Raw genomic sequence first — 22411 nt, 5'->3', positions numbered from 1 at the left:
GTGCCTATCCGCATCCCAACTGCTAATAAAAGGGGATGTGTAAGTGAACGGTGCTGCAAGTTCAACTACTTTAATGTATAAAAAGAACAAATAGCTTGGATAATGCCAGCTTTAGTGTATAAATGGACTGGGACTTGAACAGTTCATTTCAAAACAAAATGCTGAAAAGAGAGAGTTTATAATATGAGCAATTGCTCCCAAATTTTATTTTGCATTCAAAGTGGCGAAGTTATAAACTTCTCGGATGTATTCACTACACAGTGCAAATAAAATTGAAGGAGAATTGAATGGCCATTTGAGGAAGTGGGTGATTGAGAAATGTTTGGGACTGTCCCAATGCCCAGTTCTTGCTTCTTATGTTGACAAGCTAGTTCTCATGTGCTCCAAAATTAGTTATTCTGAGTTTAGTCCTAACATGGTCATCAGAAAAAGTAGATTAATTGCAAGCAGAGTATAAATACTCCTTGATACATGTAACTTATCTGCGCTCGTTATTCTTCAATGTTCCATAGTTTGAAACCTAATTTGCTTTTTTAAAGTTTATGTGCCTCTCAAGTGATGTTATCTCCAAAGAATAAAGTGCATTTTATCCAGAACTGCCAGTTTAATGTACGTCATCACGGATAATGCAGAACGCAGTTATTACTGCCCTCAACCTTACTCGAACATGGTATAGTCCTTCTATCGCACCGAGGCATTATTTTTATCCCCTATTGTAACTTCAGAATAAGATTACAAATAATACCGAAGTACAGGCATTTAAAATAGCTGGCAGGGATTTTAGTTGGATGGACCGTGCTGATAATGGTTTGTAATGGCTATTCCACCGTGTTTTATATTTTGTAACTTATTGGATCAATATACTTTGTCTGATTTTTTTAAAATCCCCCCCACTCAGAATTTTGAGCGGAGAAAATACTGAAACATCTGTTTAATGTATTTCCACATTTTGACTCTAATTAGAGGCAAACATCAATATTTGTACTCTGTTCCATTCCTGACATGCTCTAGCCATTACCCATTTCATCATTTAGCACTATGGTATGGTCCTTTCTCATTATCCTTCCAAGTTTCCCTGCACCCTTCTTGTCTGTTTAAAGCTTTATTTATAATGCAGGCTACTCGATTTTCTATCTCTATCACAGTTAGCTCATGCAGTTTGCTTTATTTACATTTTAAGACCCTGGTTTCAGATTGAAGTAAATCTTCCTAGATTAATATAAAATAATATCACATTTTAATTCTTCTTGGAGGCCTCATAGCTACAAGATTATTACTTAACCCTTTATCTTGTGCTATAATGTATGTAAAATAGCCTGAACACATGGATCTAGAAAAACATCTTGTATGCATTTCATTAACTCATCCTTCCCCAATTACTACCCCAACTATACTTATTACTTCCCCAACTATATGCAGATTAAAGTTCCACGATTATTATATAGTCTATACTGCATTTATAATTTCTGATGCATTACCACTACCGTTTTGAGGATCTATTAATAACACCAATTAATATTTTCTGCCTTTCCGTGTATTAGTTCCAACCAAACTGATACAATTCCTTGAATATATGAAGCTTTCACTCTGATGCTTTAATCCCAATTGCCAGGGAAACAATGAGGGTGGCCAGGGTGAGTGGAACTATCGGAAGGATTTACCAAAGAAAAGGGCTTTCCCAAAGCTACGGTAACTGAGATGGTGGTCAGTATAAGAAAGGTTAGCAATGCTTAAAATTAATGGGACATCTTGTCAAATGGTTTACAGCCTGGTGAAATATTGGTGAAAATTACAGAGGTGCTGCCTTCCCTATTCTAATTCTCCTTAGATGCAAGGATTGCAAGTGTAATATCCTTGCTCAAGAAAAGAGAGGATAAACTTGGCAAATACAGCTCAGCATGCCTCATTATTGTCATCAAAGACTGGCAGCGTGGTGTTCAGACAACAACCTCATCCGAAACACCACAAAAACAAAGGAAATTATTATAGACTTCCGTAAGAACAGTGCAGCCCCCAAACCCCTATTCATCAATGGGGACTGTGTGGAAAGGGTCTCAGACTTCAGATTCCTGGGCACACAAATTACGGAGGATCTCTCCTGGACTACAAACACCACCACAGCAGTCAAGAAGGCCCAGCAGCGACTCTACTTTCTGAGGATCCTCAGGAAAAACAACATGGAGAAGCTGCTGGTGTCCTTCTACCGCTGCTCCATGGAGAGTGTGCTGGCGCACTGTATAACCACATGGTATGCCAGCTGCTCTGCAGCGGACAGGAGAGCCCTTCAAAGGGTCATCAACACCGCACAAAAAATCACTGGCTGCCCACTGCCCTCCCTGAAGGACATCTTCAGCTCTCGCTGCCTTGGCAGGGCAGCCAACATCCTAAAGGACCCTTCCCACCCTGGACACAACCTGTTCCACCTGCTGCCCTCTGGCAGATGGTACAGATCTTTCAAAACTCGCACAAACAGACTCAGAGACAGCTTCTACCCCATAGCCATACGTGAACTTAACAATGCAAAATAAGAAATAACACTCACATTTAACTGAATGGTTCTACCTCAGCTGCTATTGTTATTTATCTGTAATTTTTTTTTAATATGTATATATTTTTACCTTTTCTTATATATTTAAAATTGCTCTTGTGAATCGCACCGTGGGATTGACTTTTAAATTTCGCTATACCATGTGCAATGACAATAAAGAGATTAATTCATTCATTATTACATTGGCCATTTGTTTTTAAATCGTGCAGGAAGCAATTAACAAACATTTGGATGAGCAGGGACCAAATCTGTCATTCTGTTTCATAAACGATCGAGATTGTTAGTGTAAAACAAAGATGATGATTGTGGGTAGTGCAACACTGAAATTGCTTATAGCGGTATTTTAGAAAATGCAGGTTATTCTGCGATAATGCCTCAAATTGGACACATGGATGATGAATTAAGGGACACTATTTGTACAATACAGGCCAAATTGGTTATAATGCAATTTTTGATTGGGAACTTGTTACTTTGGAAATTGACAAGCAGAGAAGAAAATATCTTGCAAAAAATAAAAGTCTATGAAAAAAGTAATTGCTTCCATGTAACGTCCCCGCAGTAATCAGACACTATTGTCTTGTAAGAGCAGTCTGTGGGTCTCACCGCAGGTGGCTATTGACAGCAACCGCTTCTAGTGACATTTGTGCAATGATACTCTCTATTGAACGATTTTTGAAAATCCTGTGGGAGAGAAAATATCATTGTAATTTTGAGCCTGAAACAGTATACCATAACCCATTTTTTCGCTGTAACACGATTACAGATATTATATGTTACTAGACCAAGTGCAGACCCGTTGGGTCTGCTCCCCCAACGCAGCCGTTCCCTACCAGTAGCCCCCACGGGAGACGTGGTCCTCCAACTCAAGCCGTTCCCGAACATACCAGCACTCAGCAGTGCGGCTGTTTTTAAATGGCGTCTTTGAGGCGAGAGGCAGGCGCCAGCAGCCGTTATGGTCGCTGGCCAGCAGGAGGCGACAAAATGAGTGAGTGGGGGGGGGGGGGGAGGATTTTATTAAAAATGTGTACATAAACATGACGAAATTTAATCAGAAGTGGATATTTGGAATGAAAAGTGAAATCTCTACCGAAATGGAAAAAATCTCGGCGTTTCTGGGTCTGGTGTTGGCGTAGCAACGAATCAAAGGCTGGCAGCCACAAGTCAGGCAGAAACACACACACACACCCACACACCGTTTTAATATTATATAGATAGATTATAATGTCTCCACCTATAATGCAAGGTTTCTAAGAACCATAACTATTGCTTTAAAGCAGATTTATCTATACGTATATTAGGCCAATTGATAACATTGAAGCTTATGGGTCAAATTTGCTCCATGAAAGTAAAAAGAGAAGAGGGTTGTGGAGGATGAATGATTTGTCACTGATCAGTTACATATTTTATTAACCTTAATGATCTGTATTGAGATAGAAACATAGAAATTAGGTGCAGGAGTAGGCCATTCGGCCCTTCGAGCCATTCAATATGATCATGGCTGATCATCCAACTCAGTATCCCGTACCTGCCTTCTCTCCATACCCTCTGATCCCCTTGGCCACATCTAACTCCCTCTTAAATATAGCCAATGAACTGGCCTCAACTACTCTCTGTGGCAGAGAGTTCCAGAGATCCACCACTCTCTGTGTGAAAAAAGTTCTCCTCATCTCGGTTTTAAAGGATTTCCCCCTTATCCTTAAGCTGTGACCCCTTGTCCTGGACTTCCCCAACATCGGGAACAATCTTCCTGCATCTAGCCTGTCCAACCCCTTAAGAATTGTGTAAGATCTCTAGTCAAATTTGATATTTTCAGATAACATGGAGTATAGTAAAGAGTGAGCGAGCCTTTTAAGTCTTGATGAGGTCATGGTTGTTCAAGGACAAAAAAAAATGTGAATTGATCAGTTGTGCTTTGTTTTATCTCAGTTCTGCATTTCTCGGAAGTAAATGCCATTAAGTTTCAGTACCTGTGCAAAATGTGGAAGTCAGAACTAGTCAAGCTTGGGCATCAATTAACTAGCTGCAGCCTGAAGCTGAACTCCCCACAGAGTTGGGCAATGGAGCAGGAATTTGAATCCCCAGCACTTAGGCTGATCATTATCAGAACTGCACGACAGCAGACCTGACATGGCATCCACAGTCTCCGTGCATTTGTCTGCAGGCCGTAAGATTACAAGGAAGAAAGGTAAGTAAAAGAAGGTACACTTTTTATCAGCTTCTGTTTGATTTAATGTTTTAACTATTAAAGGAAAAGACTTTCATTTTTCAGAATCCGATACAGCATGGATCCAGACCCTTCAGCACACCTAGTCCGTGGTGAGTGATGACCGTAGACCACTTTACACTAATCCCACCTACTAGATCCCGCAGATTTTATCACTCACCTATACACCAGGGGCAATTTACAGCAGCAAATCAACCCACGTCTTTGGTTTGTGGGAGGAAACCAGAGCACCTGGAGGAAGCCCGTCGGGGAGAAGGCGCAAACTCCACACCAAATGCACCTGTCAGAATTGAACCCAATTTTCTGGTGCTGTGAGGGAGTGGCTCTACTAGCAGTGTTGCTGTGCCACCAGCAATACAAGTTAGGTCCAGGGCCAGACCACTCAAATGTTTGAGCCTGCTACACCATTTAATTAGATCATAACTAATCTTAGTTCCACATTTCCAACCACTCCCAGTAATTCTTCACCCTTCACTAATCAGGTATCCACCCAATTCTGCCTTAAAAACATGCAAAGATTCTGCTTCTATTGCCCCTTGAACTTCCAAACACTGAGGAAAATAAATGGCATCATCTATGATGGATGACCCTTATCATTAGACAATAACCTCCAGTTCTAGGGTTTCCCTTTATAGGAAATATCCCCTTCATATTCCACCCTCTTAAAAGCCCTCAGGATCTTAACGTATCAATCAAATCTCCTTTTGCACTTTTAATCCTCAACCTTAGTCTATTGAACATTGTTTTATAAAATGATCCACCCACTCCAGTAATTAATCTAGAAATGTTCTTTGAGCTGTTTCCACATTAACATAAGGCCATAAGACAGGAACAGAATTGGGCCATTCATCACATCCAGTCTGCTCTTCCATTCTATCATTATGATCTATTTTTCTCCCTGAACTTTCTCCTGCCTTCTCTCACTGTAACCTTAAACATCTTTGACATCCTTAAATAGGGAGCCCAGTATTGTGCAGAGCCAGGGTTGTAAAGCACTCTGAGAGTGAAGAGACTAGCTTGCTTCTTAATACCAGTGTAAAAATGGACTGCAGTTTTGCTGTTTTGGGTTCATATGATTGATGCTGTAGAAAAATATTCAATGCAGTTCAATTTAGGATACAAATCTTATGGAAAAAATACAAATACACTGATTGAAAACTTGTTCAGTACAACACACCCTTTTGAATATCTATCTATACATAACTAAAGCGCTGATCTTGTAATCTTCCGGTTTGCGCGGCCTTTATATTTACGCAAAAATAGTACGCAATATGATTTTTGGCCACTTCATTCACCATGCTGTGAGTGCACCAAGTTTCGTTCCGATCGGTGGTCTATTGTAAAAGGTAGCAAGGATGAAAAAGCCTTAAAAACCGCACATGCGCAGATCGATCTGCTCTCCAGTCAGTCAGCGCCGGGTGGATTGGTATTTTCTCCTGTCACTCTGCGGGACGGTCCGCCCCTTCCTGCACCATCGCGTCTTTACTGGAGCTGAGGATGGCCAGTGGAGGTTTCCAACCGGACACAATTTTCGGAGGGACTGGAAGCCTGGCGCGCCGCTGGGAGATGTCGCCAAACGGAAAGCAGAGAATCTGATTCCGGCGGAGGAGAACGTCCAACGACCAGCATCTGCTGTGAGTTCCCATCGGGGCATCGCAACGGGAAGCCATCAGCCGCTCCTGCACAGTTAGGGGCTATGGGTGAGTGGTGGAATATTGCGTTGGGGGGACGGGTTGCGTTGGGGGAACAGGTGAGTGGTGGAATATTGCATTGGGGAATGGGTTGCGTTGGGGGACCAGGCCTCCCGTGTGACTGGGACCCAACAGGTCCTACTTAGTCTAATATACAATAAAAATGTTTCAAATAATTAAACAATGATTGGGAAGGAAACAAATTATGTTCAGCAGTCGAGTGACATAAGATGCAGGTTTAAATGTCCAGTGAAATAGAATGAAAGGCTGTTGGAGTCTCTTCACACAGAAAATTGAGGCCATGAATTCATTTCTGGTTAATTGCTAAGGCAGTGTCACTATTTAAGAATGGATTGGAAAGATGAATGACAACAAATTAGTTGTAGTTCAGGATTAAAGCAGATCAGGGCCACTTGCTTAATAATTAATAACAGGAGCCAAATTGCATACTTTGCTGAAACAACCTCTGCATTTAAAAAGAACACCATTAATATAACACTTTTTAAAACTTTTTGTTTTTAGGTATTGCTACAGGGATTATGATTTCTTTGTGATTCTGAAGACATCAGCACTCCCTCCGTATCACCCTAGAGTGCCTGACCAGATTACGTTTTCAGATCTGAAGTATGTCACTCTGGTGTCCTGGCCATCATATGTAGGTTGCTTCAATAAGAAATGTAACCCTGATTCCAACGCTGGTAGAAATGTCTCACAAATGTTAAAATGGAAATGTTAATGAAAGAACCAATAAACTAAGCCCTTTATTGCCCGTCGACATGGATTGAGCTGCTCTGTGCGTCACACCCTTTGACTCGATGACCTTGCGTGCAACCCCCCTATTCTAACCCCCCCCCCCCCCCTCCAAATCCCATCATTCTGAAGGATGGGGTGGGAGATTGCAACCTTCACGTGGTCCGCCCGGTTTCGACGAATGCAATCAACCTGGCGTGCACAATTAAATAAGATCAAATAGACCAAGTTGTCCACCAACTTTAGGCTGTGCACGCCATACGCAAGAAGAAGGTCCCGAAAAGCCACCTATTCACGTTCTCCAGAGATGCAGCCTGACCCGTTGAGTATCTCCAGCACTCTGTCCTTCTGCAACGAGCCACTCACTGTGACTCCACTGTGATGTTCTGACCACCCCGGCCACATACCACAGTGACGCCTGGTCCCATTGTGATGCCCAGCTCTGCCGGACTCCGCTGTGACGCCGGGCCCCGCTGTGACGTTGGGCTCCACAGTGACGCCCCGTGCGCGGCGAGGCCCCGCCCATGAAATTGACACAAGGCCGCCGGCAGCCCATTGGCCAGAGGCCTGCGTGCGCGTTCGGTGGCGATTGTTCCCTCTGAGTCGCCATTGGGCAGCGCTGGAAAGGGCGGGCCCTCGCCCGCCGGCCGCCGCGCTGATTGGTCACCTGCCGTCTACCCCGGAAGCGCGCCGCCCGTTTGTTTTGATGTAGCGCTAGCGTAGAAACAGACGCAGCCGGATCCGGGTCCGGGAAGGGGATCGGGCGGCGGCAACAACATGGCTTTCCAAGAGTGCTGGGAGGAGTGGGAGCACCTGGACAAGGATTACCAGATGTTGCAGGTGAGCAGGGCCCGCGTCCGCCCTGGGTCTCCACCGCTCAGCGTCACATACCCATACGTCCCGCCCCCTGCCTGTTTCTGATTGGCCACTGGCCGGGGCCTCCTCCTCCCATTTGGCCACGCCGCCGTCACTCAGGCCGTTTGTTGAAGAGGCGAGGCAAAGGGCGAAGTGTAGCGACTTTGGATTAAGAACTGCAACGTGTCCCATCTTCCAGAGGAATGCAGCCCTTCAAACACTTCCTTCTCCCCAAATACAGCATCGTTTCATCCCATCTGTACTGCTAGTGTAGACACAGATAGACACAAAATGCTGGAGTAACTCAGCGGGACAGGCAGCGTCTCTGCAGAGAAAGAATGGTGACGTTTCGGGTAGAGACCCTTCTTTAGACTGAGAATCAGGGGAGAGGGGAACGAGACATGGAAGGTTAAGGGGTGAAAATGACAGATCAAAGCAGGCGATGTTAAGAGAATGTTGAATGGTTCATTGTTAGCTGGGTGGAAAGTGACAACGAGGCATACAACAGTAACATTAATTAGGAAGACAGTGAAACTTGTCAGAGAACCAGGGTGGGGGAGGGATGGAGAGAGAGGGAAATCAAAGGTTACTTGAAGTTAGAGAAATCAAATATCATGCTGCTGGGTTGTAAGCTGCCCAAGCAAAATATCAGGTGGTGTTCCTCCAATTTGCGTTGTTCAATTCAGTTTAGTTTATTGTCACGTGTACCGAGGCACAGTGAAAAGCTTTTGTTGCGTGCTCCGCGCTGACCAGTGGAGGAGACCCAGGACTGAATGATCAGTATGGGAATGGGAGGGGGAGTTAAAGTGTTTAGCATCCGGGAGATCGCCTAGGCCTAGGACTGAGCGGAGGTGTTCAGTGAGATGATCGCCGAGGCTACGATTGGTCTCGCCGATATATAAGAGTACACACCTGGGACAACGGGTGCAGTAAAAGAGGTTGGAGAATGTGCAGGTGAAGCACTGCCTCACCTGCCTCACTGTCGGGGTGCCTGGACGGGCTCAAGGGAGGAGGTATAGGGTCAGGTGTTGAATCTCCTGCGGTTGCAGGGGAAAGTACCTGGGGAGAGGGTGGTTGGACTTGTTTTAATTCAACACCACTAGCAATAAACAGCATATATCTTAAATTTCATCCTCTATTTTTACTGATGTATTTTGCCTTTAATGAAAGGTCTTAACAGTCATCTTAATGCAGACTTCTATATTTCTGTGCAAGTATCTTCATATTTCCCTGTCATTGTGCAGAGCCTTATTTCTGTCATCTAGAGCAGCGGATGCAATAGATGAGGTTGGAGGAGGTGCAGGTGAACCTCTGTCGCACCTGGAAAGACTGCTTGGGTCCTTGAATGGAGTCAAGGGGGGAGGTAAAGCGACAAATGTAGCATTTCCTGCGGTTGCAAGGGAAAATGCCAGGAGAGGAGGTGGTTTGGGTGGGAAGGGACGAATTGACCAGGGAGTTACGGAGGGAGCGGTCTCTGTGGAAAACAGACAAGGGAGGAGATGGGAAGATGTGGCCAGTGGTGGGATCCCGTTGGACGTGGCAAAAATGTTGGAGGATTATTTGTTGGCCAGTGGTGTTAAGCGATGCCATCTGTCAGACAGAATATGCTTCAGTTATGAAAAACTTCTTTCTACCTCACCTGAGGTCACTGGTGCATACCCGAAACAAGCTATAGAATCTATGTTGATATCTTGTGCATTACAACTACCTTTGAGAACTGTTGCTATGTTTTCTATTTCTTCAAGATCTTTGGTAGCTAAAATCACTCTCTCACATTTTCCTTGTACATCTTTACCTACATCGCCAGGAACTTTACGAATACCGTCAGTTTGTTGAAAAGTTATTCACTAATGTATCGCCACGTTTCTCAAGGGAAGTGATAGCTTGTGGGAAGTTTGCAAAATTGGAAGCTATAAACACAAGATCGCGGTGGAGGGACTTTTTCTGCATGATTTCACTGAGGATCCTGACTGCAGCAGATTCTTCTTCTTCAAAACAGTTGACGATTTCTTATCTTTTCAAATTTTGCAGCATGGAGAGCGTGGAGACATTGGAAAGTTGTAGGCCCACGAGAAAACTTGCCTTTCCCATCTGCCTGTAGCAATCGCTAATCTGTGGGGTGATGTTTTAATTGTCAAGTGCAATGTAAGGTTGATGGGTGGTAAATTTACAGCAATATTTGCACTTTTCCTGCCTCTGCTCCTCAGGAAACACACAAGCTTTACAAGCAGCAGTTAGAAGAGGTCATCAAACTTCAGAATACCTGCCTCACTTCCATTGAACGCCAGAAGAAGAAATACAAGGAACTCGCCAACAATCTTCAACGGTAAATAATATTTTCAGGAGATGGGTCTCCTTAGCTTAATTTTCAGTTGTTCCTGCACCCATTCCTTGTTTAAATTAATGTTGTTGTCTTTCACTGCAATGGGGGAGAAGGAAAGGAAACTAAATGATGGGGAAAATAACTTGTAATTGTATCTTGTATCATATATTCTCAGAGTGTCCCTAACAGAAAAGAGTTGACAAATTTTGTGTTAGTTGAGAAATAGGAGTGGTCCACAGGGCCCTGTGATCCTCCACATCCTCTGGTGCAATTAGCCTTCTTGAAATCTTAGCCAAAAAAACATACATTGACAGAGCAGTATTAAGCGACGCACTTCATTGTCAATCTAGATTATGATCCAGGAGTGAACCTGTGATCTTTGGACTCAGAAATGAAGGTTCAGTCGACAGAGCCAAGCGTGCTGCTGTGCTGCCTCAGCTGCCTGTCTCGCAGTGCACTGGGATTGGGTAATCTTTGTCAAGCTGCCTGCTGATGCATTCATTCCCTGTTCTCGCAGATGTGAGCCATTGGACAGTGAAGAGCATTCGAGAGAGACTGAGTTCATGAAGGAATTGATGAAGGAAAGACAAAACATCTTCTTTGAAATGGAAGCTTTCCTCCCAAAGAGAAATGGGTAAGCAATGATTATGAGTGACCTTGTCTGTGTAAGCTTTTGGGCAACATGGGAGACACTGCACTGTGGGGATGGGGACCAACACACAAGTTTCCATGGAATACTAGCTCTCATAGAGTCATACAGAATTGCCTTTCTACCCACACTGACCAACATATCCCATCTACACTGGCCCCCCCGCCTGCATTGGCCTATATCTCTCTAAACCTGTCCGATCCATGTACTCTTACTTACAGCCTTAAGTCACCCAAATATTAACTTAGATTCTGGGCGGTTGGTCAGTTGGAAAATCACATTAGAACAGATCATCAGTCAAAACATATTTTCTGAATAATTACAAATTTCTGCTGCTTCCATTTAACAAGGAAAAGATTGAAATTAAACATTGCAATCGAGAATAAAATGTAAATGTACTTAGCCTATAGCTTTACGTATGTTTCCCATGGATTATTGGGAAAGATTCCTCTGCACTGATTGTGGTGAGTTTCTGGCCACAGTGCGCAGGGCAATCGATCAGGGAGTGATCCCAATCACAGATTCAAGTGTGAATTAAACAGCTGGGAATTTGGAGGCCACGCACTGGGGTTCCGGCTCGATTTACTCCCATGCAATGTGCTTCACTGATCCATCTCCTGTAGTTGCAAGAGAAGAAAAATCTACAATTGAAGTCCTGTCCTTTCAGCGTGAATGGCCCCTGTGGTCTCCTTGATTGAGAAGCTCAATCAGGGTCCTGTGAATGAATGGTGTTGCAGGTTGCCTGGAGTTTATGCAGCTTTGGAGTAGGGATGGTTGGCTAGTGCTTTACCCATTCAGTTCACTGTGGAAAGGAAAGCTGTATCATGGCTCTGTGAGCTTCACCTCAGTGGAGGGGCTGTGTCACTGGCTTGTTTTCTTTTGTTGCAGGTTGTACTTGACTCTGGTATTGGGAAACGTCAATGTCACCCTGCTCAGCAAGCAGGCCAAGTGAGTATCTGCAGGGCCCCATTCCTTTGTCCTTTTTGAACTTGGGTGTTCCATTTCATTTTCTACTAATTGTTCACGCTCCAGGTTTGCGTACAAGGATGAGTATGAAAAATTCAAGCTCTTTCTCACCATCATCCTTCTGCTCATCTCCTTCAGCTGCAGGTTCCTGCTCAATTCCAGGTGAGCTGTTATTTGGCCTCTAACCGTACTGCAGTAAATGGGGAGATGCCCGGAGTATGCACAGCTGCCATTGAAAGCTGGCGTAGGGATCACTAGTGTGTTACCTGTGCAATTAACTTTTTAGTTTAGTTTAGAGATACAGCACAGAAACAGGTCCTTCAGCCCACCGAGTCCATGCCGACCAGCAATACTGCACACTTACACACACTAGGGCCAATTTACAATTATGCCAAGTCAATTAACCTACAAACCTGTACATCTTTGGAGTGTGGGAGGAAGCCAGACCACCTGGAGGATGCTCACGCAGTCACTGCGAGAACATACTAACTCTGTACAGGCAGCACGCATAATCAGGATCAAACCCGAGTGCTGTTAGGCAGCAACTCTGCTGCTGCGCCACTGTGCTACCCTCAGGTGCATCATGGTTGTGCCAGATACTGCCCTTGGCCAGCGTGGCACTTGTGTTAACAACTCAACCCCAGGGCAGAAACGCTGGCAGACTTCGGCCTTCCTAACTCATCAATCCTGAGACCAGTCATAGGATGATGAATGCTCAGTGACGCAGCTGGGTGTTGCCTGCATGATCACATTGGTTCCATCTGGGAGCTCTGGTTTCCTCTTACAACCCAATGATGAGATGGCAGGTTAATCAGTCATAGTGCAGTACCCTTTGGTTAAGGTGAGTGACAAAGAATGGAAGGGGGTGGTTGAGTCCACGTGTGGGAGGGAATATTTGGGAGCCTACACCAGAATAACGTATTCCCTTGTAGGCTTACAACTATACTCACCCACACATGGTAGACAAAATTGTTGCTGGATAAACTCAGCGGGTGAGGCAGACAGCATCCATAGATGCTGCCTCACCTGCTGAGTTTCTCCAGCATTTTTGTCTACCTTCAATTTTTCCAGCATCTGCAGTTCTTTCTTGAACATTTCACCCACACATGGGCTCAACCATTCCCTTTCATTCGTTGTTACTCACCAGGGAGAATGGGAGTGACGTAGCTGGCATGGACCCAATGGGCCAAATGGCCTTTTGTGTCTCAATAATTGATCTCTTCCATGATAACATCAGAGCCTTGCTTCCTTGGTCAGCATGGGGGATTAAATCTTGGGCAGAGAGGCCCTCTGGATAAAGTTGCAGAGCTCTGTAGGGTGTCTGGGATCTTGCAGGTTGTCCACTCTGGCTCGGTGGTGGTTTAGACTGGGTTCTGATGCTCCACACCTCAATGACAGCAACTCAGATTTTACACATTATTAATTCTGTGTCTGCATTCAACCTGTAGGTGACTCTGTCGATACGGGTATGGTGCAGGAGCATTAACTTATTACCCTTTGGATTTATTCTTGTACAGGGTGGCAGATTCAGTGTTCAACTTCCTGTTGGTGTGGTACTACTGTACGTTGACAATCAGGGAGAGCATCCTCATTAACAATGGATCGAGGTAAGGACTAGAGACTGGGCACTCCCTCACCTGCAGAAGGAACCGTTGTTCTCTACTGACCCACTTGTTGCTTCTATTTCAATGCCTTAATAATACCCAGAATGGTCATTGTCCTGCAGCTGAATTTCCCTTTTTATTGTTCCTACGCTGCAAGGTACAGGGTGGAAATGCCAAATTTTAGAGGCGTAACTTTAAGGTGAGGCAGAAAGGTCTAAGTTGTGGTAGGTTCCCGGAAGGTGCTGCCAGGGGAGGTGATTGATTCAGATGCAATAGGCATTTCAGGCATTTATTCAGATGCATGAACAAGCCAGGAGTGGGGAAAGAAGGACCACGTACAGGTAGATGGGATTATTTAAAGTGGCATCATGGCTGGCACAAGAATGGCCTGCTCCTGTGCCCTAATGTTCCATGACAGTCTAATCCTTGTGCAATCAACTTTGTTCATCTCTGTCACATTATCACTGACTGTTGGATGTTAGACTGCCATCACCTGTGAAGCATCTTAGTTGTTGGTAATGTGCTGAAGAAGGCTCTCAACCCGAAACGTCACCCATTCCTTCTCTCCAGAGATGCTGCCTGCCCGCTGAGCTTCTCCAGCTTTTTGTGTTTATCTTCGCACTAAGGGATACGTTTGACCAGGTTAGCAGCTCCTTGCAGGTGAGCTCTTACTATTCCCCAAGAACATTTAGGCCGTTTCCCACATTCTGCCACAAACCTACAGTGCAGGCTAGGGGCAACTAAACATTAACCTTCCACTCATTGGGATGAGCATTCGGGGGAAATCCTCGTGGTCACGAAGAGAACATGCAAACCCCACACAGTGGAGTACCTGAGGTCAGGATTGAACCTGGGTCTCTAGAACTGAAACAGTATCTTTACAGAGCGGTACCACTGGAAGATGTTGGTCCGTAGCTGATAGGTACCTAGCCTACTCGTAGGTTTTAAGCCTTCGGGGTACACGAGGTGAGCTGTAAAATATGTTCAGTAACTTTGGTCACCGTCACACAAGTGCATAATTTCTCTGTCTGTGATCAGCTAATAGACAGGGAACCCAACCCGAAGCTGATTCATTCACTTTGGCTCAGTTTTGTGGGGGGCAACATTTTCTCTGTGGAATGGAAGTTATTGCCATTTAATTTGTTTTTAAATTGCTATTTAATTTAATTGTTTTTCTACATTTTTCTCAGGATTAAAGGCTGGTGGGTGATTCACCATTACATTTCGGCATTCCTCTCGGGGGTCATGTTAACCTGGTGAGTTCACGTTTCTTGGTGATGGACCAGATCGGGGGCAGCGTCACCGGATCGTACCTTTAGACACAGGGCCGTTGTTCTATAAATGACATGAGGGTATGATGCAGAGCAGCAGCAGGGGTGCGGTGAGGGTGGGGGTGGGGGAGAGGGGTCGGGATGCATGGGGACTGTGGGGAGAGACATGGAACAATGGATCTTGCCTCTGATCTTGGTCAGAGACTTGTGACAGTTTCCCCACAATATCTGCATCAGTTAGAACAGCAATTCAGGAACAGTCCTGGGTAAAAGCATTTTTGAATACTCTTTCAATCTCGCCACAACTCTCAATTCTTTTCATAGTTCCCCTTTCATTTTTCACTTTTGTCCACAACTCTATTAATTTCCTCACCCTCTTTCTTAGTCACTTGCGCCAACAATGAATAATTGACTTCACAGAGTCGGGAGGGATTGGGGTATGATCCCTTAGTAATCTCAGGAGATGACAATGTTGTCCTGTGGGAACTGGATGCATTCACTTCAATGTCCCCAGCACTGATCCGATGGGATGTGGAATTTCATCAACAGACCGCCTTGGTTTGTGGGCCTTTAAACCCGTCCAGTCCATAAATCGCACGCAAATCTCCACTGCTTAGAACTCACAGATATCCACTGAATCAAGGTGTGGGGTTAGTGCAGGAAGGTGGAGGTGAGGTCTAATGATAAGCCATAACCTTTCCACATTCAACTGTTTCCTCATACTGTTGTTGTGTATTGGGCTTCTAGTTAAAAAAAACCTGAAATCCTTGAAGCACGGTTTTCACATGCATAATTACAACTTTAACTTTACTGTGTTTAGGCCCGACTCGAAGATGTACCAGCTCTTTCGAAACCAGTTTCTCTCATTTTCCATGTACCAGAGTAAGTGCTCTATTGCTTCCACTCTCCTTACACACCGTTCCTCCCCTCTCACTCAGCACTACCAAATGTCCGATATCTCCTGCATTTGGCCCTTATACCATTTAAAAAAACCCACAACTGCTAAACTCCAGTTCTAGGTGCTATCTCATTCTGTGTGTAATACCTGGGAATATATGGCGTTGTGCCCAGATTTGTACAGCTCAACTTGCTGAACCTGTGGCATTTTATTGAATAATCCTGCTGAAGTTCATCGCTGGAAAACCGATTCCCATCCCAAGACTCCATACTGTTTCTGAAATTGCCTGACGGCCATCCTGCCATTTGTATATCATAAGGGATGGGAGTAGAATTAGGCTAATCAGCCCATCAAGTCCACTCTGCCATTCAATCATAGCTGATCTATCACTCACTCTTAACCCCATTCTCCTGCCTTCTCCCCATAACCCCTAACATGTACCTTCAGTGCAGTCGCTCCTCGTGGCATCATGAGAACAGACAAAGTAGGAGTGCCCTCTCTTCCCCCCCACTCCCCTCCCCCCAAGCATTTGTGCTATCACTCAATAGGCTGATCTGACTGTAACATTTCCACATTCCTGCCGAGCCTAGTAACTTTGCAACTCCTCTCTAACCATCCACTAGCCTCGGGATCCATTTCCATGCCAGAGCTGCTACCTGGCTTTGTGTAAACGTGCTGTGTTTTCCCTTTGTCTTTGTGAACTTCACGTTTTGGGGGTAGGTTTCCGAGGGGTGAGACAAGGTCACGTAGACATGTTGAGTCTGGAGTTTGAACCACACAGTTCTGAAGATGTGTTGCTCTACCAGTTCAGGGTTCCTTTATCCACTCTGACAGAGTGGCCTCTGAGCTCATCACTAAAGCTCTGGCACACATAGTGGTGCAGTTGACAACTCCTCTGGGTGGGTAAAAGGTTCAATTACACCAGGTGTGAAGTTTGAAGAAGGGTCCCGCCCCAAAACGTCACCCGTTCCTTCTCTCCAGAGATGCTGCCTGTCCCACTGAGTTACTCCAGCTATTTGTGTCTATCTTCAATCACACAATGTTATATCCTATTCATTGCTCAACTGGAGCCAGCTGTACGTAGCCGGGTGTGAAACTCGCTGTATGAAAACCGTCAGCTGAGTTTCCTGGATTAGAACACTGCTGCAATGCTGTGCGTGGACTGATAATTGTATCTAGTGTGACATTTAGGCCGCATGTAAACCTCCTTGTGTGAAGGGGTCTCGGAGATGCTGTCCCTCATGGTACAGTGATACAATACTTTTAAACCCAACTGCTTGCAGTGAAAGATACACAAAAGGTTGTGTTTCTTGGCTGGCCAGGGTTCTGACCCATGACTGCTTGTATTGTGCAGGTTTTGTCCAGTTTCTGCAGTATTATTATCAGAGTGGCTCTGTTCATACAGACTGGCGAGCGCTTGGGAGAAAGACACACACCAGGGTGACCTTACTGGGGTGAGTCACTCAGCCTTCCATGAGATGCTGCCTGTCCCACTGAGTTACTCCAGCTATTTGTGCAGCAATCACACAATGTTATATCCTATTCATACTCAACTGGAGCCAGCTGTACGTAGCCAGGTGTGAAACTCTGTATGAAAACTCAGCTGAGTTTCCTGGATTAGAACACTGCTGCAATGCTGTGCGTGGACTGATAATTTGTATCTAGTGTTGACATTTAGGCCGCATGTAAACCTCCTTGTGTGAAGGGGTCTCGGAGATGCTGTCCCTCATGGTACAGTGATACAATACTTTTAAACCCAACTGCTTGCAGTGAAATATACCAAAGACCTGGCCAGGGTTCTGACTCCATGACTTTGTATTGTGCAGGTTTTTGTCCTAAACTGCAGTATTATTTCAGAGTGGCATTTGTACAGACTTCGAGTTCTTTTAGGTACACATGGACCTTACTTGGGTGAGTCACTCATGAGGCTAATTGTATTCTGCAGCCTTAAACTAAATACAATACCACCAGTCAAGCCTGTCATTACCACTTGTCTTTCCATTCAATTGATTTTCCTGCATTAACATTTATTTTTAAATAGCATATTTAATGTCTAAATAATGTTTTGTGCACAGATAATCTGTATAGGATAAATAGGTGTAGTAATTCCACAGACCTAGATTAAACTCTTAATTTTGCTCAAGACACTAAACTGATTTATTTTCATTTACAGGCCCTTGAGCTCTGTGTCCATGCCAACTTTCAGCACTCACTTGCACTATTCCCATTTTATTATTTTCACGTTCCTATCAACTCCCCCCCATGTAATAGAGTAACACAGTGTGGAAACAAGCCCTTCGGCCTAACTTGCCCACACCGGAGAACGTCCCAGCTACACTAGTCCCACCTGCCTGCATTTGGTCTATATCCCTCCAAACCTGTCCTATCCATGTACCCGTCTAACTGCTTCTTAACGTTGGGATAGTCCCAGCCTCATCTACCTCCTCTGGCAGCTTGTTCCATATACCCACCACCCTTTTTGTGAAAAAATTACCCCTCGGATTCCTAATAAATCTTTTCCCCTTCACCTTTATGTCCTCTGGTCCTCGATTCACCTACTTTGGGCAAGAGACTCTGTGCATCTACCCAATCTATTCCTCTTATGATTTTATATTCCTCTGTAAGATTACCCCTCATCCTCCTGCGCTCCTGGGAATAGAGTCCCAGCCTACTCAACCTCTCCCTATAGCACAGACCATCCAGTCCTGAGCAACATCCTTCCTAAATCTTCTTTGTACCCTTTCCAGCTTGACAACATCCTTCCTATAACATTGTGCTCAGAACTGAATATAATACTCCAAATGCAGTCTCACCAATATCTTATACAACTGCAACAAGACCTCCCAACTTCTATACTCAATACTCTGAATGATGAGGGCCAATATACCAAAATGGCAGACAGTGACTAGTAGGGTACCGCATGGCTCGGTGCTGGGACCTCGGCTAGTTAGAATATACATCAATGATTTGGATGAGGGGATTCAAAGTAACATTAGCAAATTTGCAGATGACACAAAACTGGGTGGCAGTGTGAACTGTGAGGAGGATGCTATGAGGATGGAGGGTGATTGGACAGGTTGGGTGAGTGGGCGAATGCATGGCAGATGCAGTTTAATGTGGATAAATGTGAAGTTATCCACTTTGGTGGTAAAAACAATAAGGCAGATTATTATCTGAATGGTGTCAAGTTGGGAAAAGGGGAAGTACAAAAGAGATATGGGGGTCCTTGTTCACTCACTGAAAGTAAGCATGCATATAGTAGGCAGTGAAGAAAGCTAAAGGCATGTTGGCCTTCACAACAAGAGGAGTTGAGTATAGGAGCAAAGAGGTCCTTCTGCAGTTGTACAGGGCCCTAGTGAGACCATGCCTGGAGTATTGTGTGAAGTTTTGGTCTCCAAATTTGAGGAAGGACATTCTTGCAGCGTAGGTTCACAAGGTTAATTCCCGGGATGGCTGGACTGTCATATGTTGATAGAATGGAGCGGCTGGGCTTGTATAGTCTGGAATTTAGAAGGATGAGAGGGGATCTTATTGAAACATATAAGATTATTAAGGGATTGGACACGCTAGAGGCAGGTAACATGTTCCCGATGTTGGGGGAGTCCAGAACCAGGGGTCACAGTTTAAGAATAAGGGGTAGGCCATTTAGAATGGAGACGTGGAAAAACTTTTTCACCCAGTTGTGAATCTGGAATTCTCCGACTCAGAAGGCAGTGGAGGCCAATTCTCTGGATGCTTCAAGAGAGTTAGATAGAGCTCTTAAACATAGCGGAGTCAGGGGATATGGTAAGAAGGCAGAAACGGGTGCTGAATGTGGATGATCAGCCATGATCACAGTGAATAGCGGCGCTGGCTCGAAGGGCTGAATGGCCTGCTCCTGCACCTATTGTCTTTTGTCTAAAAGCCTTTTTGCCCACCTTATCTACCTGCGACTCAACCTTCATGGAACCATGCACCTGCACTCTTAAATCCCTCTACTCTACAACACTACCAAGATTCCTACTGCTCCCTGCTCGCCAAACATTAGGGGTATTTTACAAGTGGCCAATTAATCACATGACCCCAGGGTTGAGCTGTTCCTTTTGAGCTTGCAAACCCTTTCTCTGTACCCCAGACTATGGCATGTCAACCAATTCAATTCTTGTGAATGATGGTGCAGATTCAAAGCTCATGGACTACCTCTGCTCCTGTTACTCGACCTGGAGCTAGGAGTGGTTTGGTACAAATTTGATATTTTACAGGCTGCAATAATGTTAATGATACAACAACTTTTTTTTTCACATTTAAAGACGACATTCAGTTTAATCCAACATCAAATATGTTTTGGTTCTTGGTAAGAGCAAGTCTATATCTAGTACTGATAGAGCTCTTGGGGTTGTCTTTGCAGAAGGTTTCCAGTCATGGATGTGGAGAGGCCTCACCTTTCTCCTCCCATTCCTGTTCTTTGGCCACGTGAGTGATTTTTAAATATTGTATAGTGTGATCTGAAGCTGAAGCCAAGTCCTGTTCTTGGGAGAATGGCCCAGGCTTTGGTCAAGGCACATGTTGCCCCATCTGGTGGCCAGTGCTGGGAAATGCATTCATTGATCAAGTCAGAATTGGGCCTATATGGTACGGTAAAACTTTATTCAATCCTGGAGGGAAATTGGTCTGCCAAGTGACAACACACAATGTACACGACAACTGTTGGCTGGTTGCCGTGTGCACAGCACCTTCACCTGCAAAAGACTATACTATTATTTGTTATTTGCACTATATTTGTTATTTATTTCTTTTCCCCATTATATACAATGTTTACATATTCTGTTGTGCTGCAGCAAATAAGAATTTCATTGTCCCGTCCGCAACATACCACAATAAAACACTCTTGACTCATGGAACAAACGAACAGACTTTATCCCTTGGGCAGAGGATTCTACACCCTCCCCCACACCGGGTACCCCTTTGTTCTCCCATTGTCCCTCCCAGCGGTTGCCCCAGACCGGGTCCCCATTGTTCTTCACGGCCATCTTTCCCTCCCCTCCCTTTACGCTCATCGACCGCTGATCGTGGGTAATCGCGAGGCCCCATCGCCACCGAGGTTCCCACCACCGCTGGGGCTCCTATTGCCGTAGAGGTTCACGATGTCGCTGAGGCACCTGCTGCCGCTGCCGCCTGGTGGTGGGGAGAGGAGCATCCTTACTCGTTACCAGGTACTAGGATCATATACAGCCTATCCCTAGATCACTGTCAGTAGACCTGCTGACCTGATGCTTCTCTTGCTTTGCAGTTCTGGCAGTTATTTAACGCAATCACCTTGTTCAAGCTATCAGACCACCCGGAATGTAAAGAATGGCAGGTAAGCAAAGCATGAGGGAGAGTTATCTTTGGTAACATTCTCCGACCAACCTCAGCAGTGCCTTCATGACATATACTGGATAGGTTTCCTATGAAGAGAAAATATCAACTAATAAGCAGGTAAGCCGCAAGTGCAGAGTGCTGTGCAGTTAATGAGCATTGCCTAGTACTACAGGTTTTGCAGGTCTTGCAACTCGATGCATTGGGATTAGAGTTGAAGGTTTGAGCTGCACGTCTAGCTTTACTTTTGCCTTCGAGTTTGACAAGGGGTAGATTTTTAATGCCCCTGGTTCCATCTTCGAAGGTTGTGATGACCATTTCCGTCAGTTTGCCTCGGTCTAACCCGCTGCACTCATTTCTTTGCTGCAGGTTTCCATGTGTGGCATTACATTTCTCATTCTCTTCCTTGGAAATTTCCTCACAACCGTTCGTGTCATCTACCAAAAGCAGAAGCAGAGGGAGAATAAAAACAAAGAGTTGTGAGGCACGACAGCGAGCTGCTCCAGTTATGGTTCCACTCCGGTGAAATGTGACTGTTTAAAGTACCGTGTGGCTTTTCACCTTCACTGACCTCCGTCCATTCTAGCCAGATCACCACTAATCATGAACTGTCAGTGTGTGTGTGTTCGGGGACATGTCAATTCAAGAACTGACTTGTGTTTAAATGATCACCCAATAAATTTGTACAGGCCCGCTGAAGCATACATCAGAAGTGCGGTCCAGTGTTTCTGCTGCACTACTGACAGCTATATTGGTGGGGACACGATGTGGCTCGACTGCGGCAGCAATGTTTTTAACTGTTCTATGTCTATTACAATTTTGATTTCCACACACACACACACGCATTGAAGTGTGAAGGTCAGATCATAGATCTCCAGGCTCTCCTTCAGCCCATCAACATGGCCCTGGTGTGTTGAGGAGAGGGGCTGGATGCATCTGATGAAGTTTACATTGGGGATGGCCATGCTCATGTTTAATGGTGTTGCTGTGGACAAGAATAAGTGCTCATTGAAAACCAAACCAAAGTTTTTGAATAAAGTATAATTAATTTTGTTTTTAATGTCTTTTGTGTTATTTAAAAAAAACTTCAGAAACAAAGAACAGCAGTTGCTAGTTCACAAAAGACATTAGTGGTGACTAACTCAGCGGGTCAAGCAGCATCTCTGGAGAACCTGGATAGATGATGTTTCATTACTTTGTTTAGCTGTTTGAAGAAGGGTCCTGATGCAAAACGTTACCTCTCCAACGTTTTCCTGAGATGCTGCCTGACCCACTGAGCTACTCCAGCACTGCCT

At 44.8% G+C, this 22411-nt stretch overlaps 1 protein-coding gene and 1 long non-coding RNA gene across 2 annotated transcripts; one reads left to right on the top strand and one right to left on the bottom strand.

Annotated features, from left to right (window-relative positions):
- Positions 1 to 1512: 1512 nt before the first annotated feature.
- LOC129710717 (uncharacterized) lies at positions 1513 to 7702 on the bottom strand. Its single transcript, XR_008725714.1, has 3 exons — positions 7510 to 7702; positions 4516 to 4703; positions 1513 to 3229 (listed from the first exon to the last, which is right to left on the bottom strand). It is a non-coding gene; the product is annotated as an uncharacterized LOC129710717 (long non-coding RNA).
- A 211-nt stretch (positions 7703 to 7913) lies between these two features.
- On the top strand, positions 7914 to 22167 carry tmem120aa (transmembrane protein 120Aa). The gene is given in 13 exon segments (XM_055657904.1): positions 7914 to 8053; positions 10276 to 10394; positions 10909 to 11025; positions 11929 to 11988; positions 12073 to 12168; positions 13524 to 13613; positions 14801 to 14866; positions 15702 to 15763; positions 17134 to 17171; positions 17174 to 17237; positions 20167 to 20231; positions 21049 to 21117; positions 21486 to 22167. Coding segments are annotated over 13 exon segments (1023 nt in total). The 5' UTR covers positions 7914 to 7990; the 3' UTR covers positions 21600 to 22167.
- The last annotated feature ends 244 nt before the right edge of the window (positions 22168 to 22411 follow it).

The sequence above is a fragment of the Leucoraja erinacea genome, chromosome 28 (assembly GCF_028641065.1).
Source record: "Leucoraja erinacea ecotype New England chromosome 28, Leri_hhj_1, whole genome shotgun sequence".
In the NCBI taxonomy this organism is placed as follows: Eukaryota; Metazoa; Chordata; class Chondrichthyes; order Rajiformes; family Rajidae; genus Leucoraja; species Leucoraja erinaceus.
Note: the sequence above shows the minus strand (reverse complement) of the source record. Positions and strands in the feature narration are given on the sequence as shown.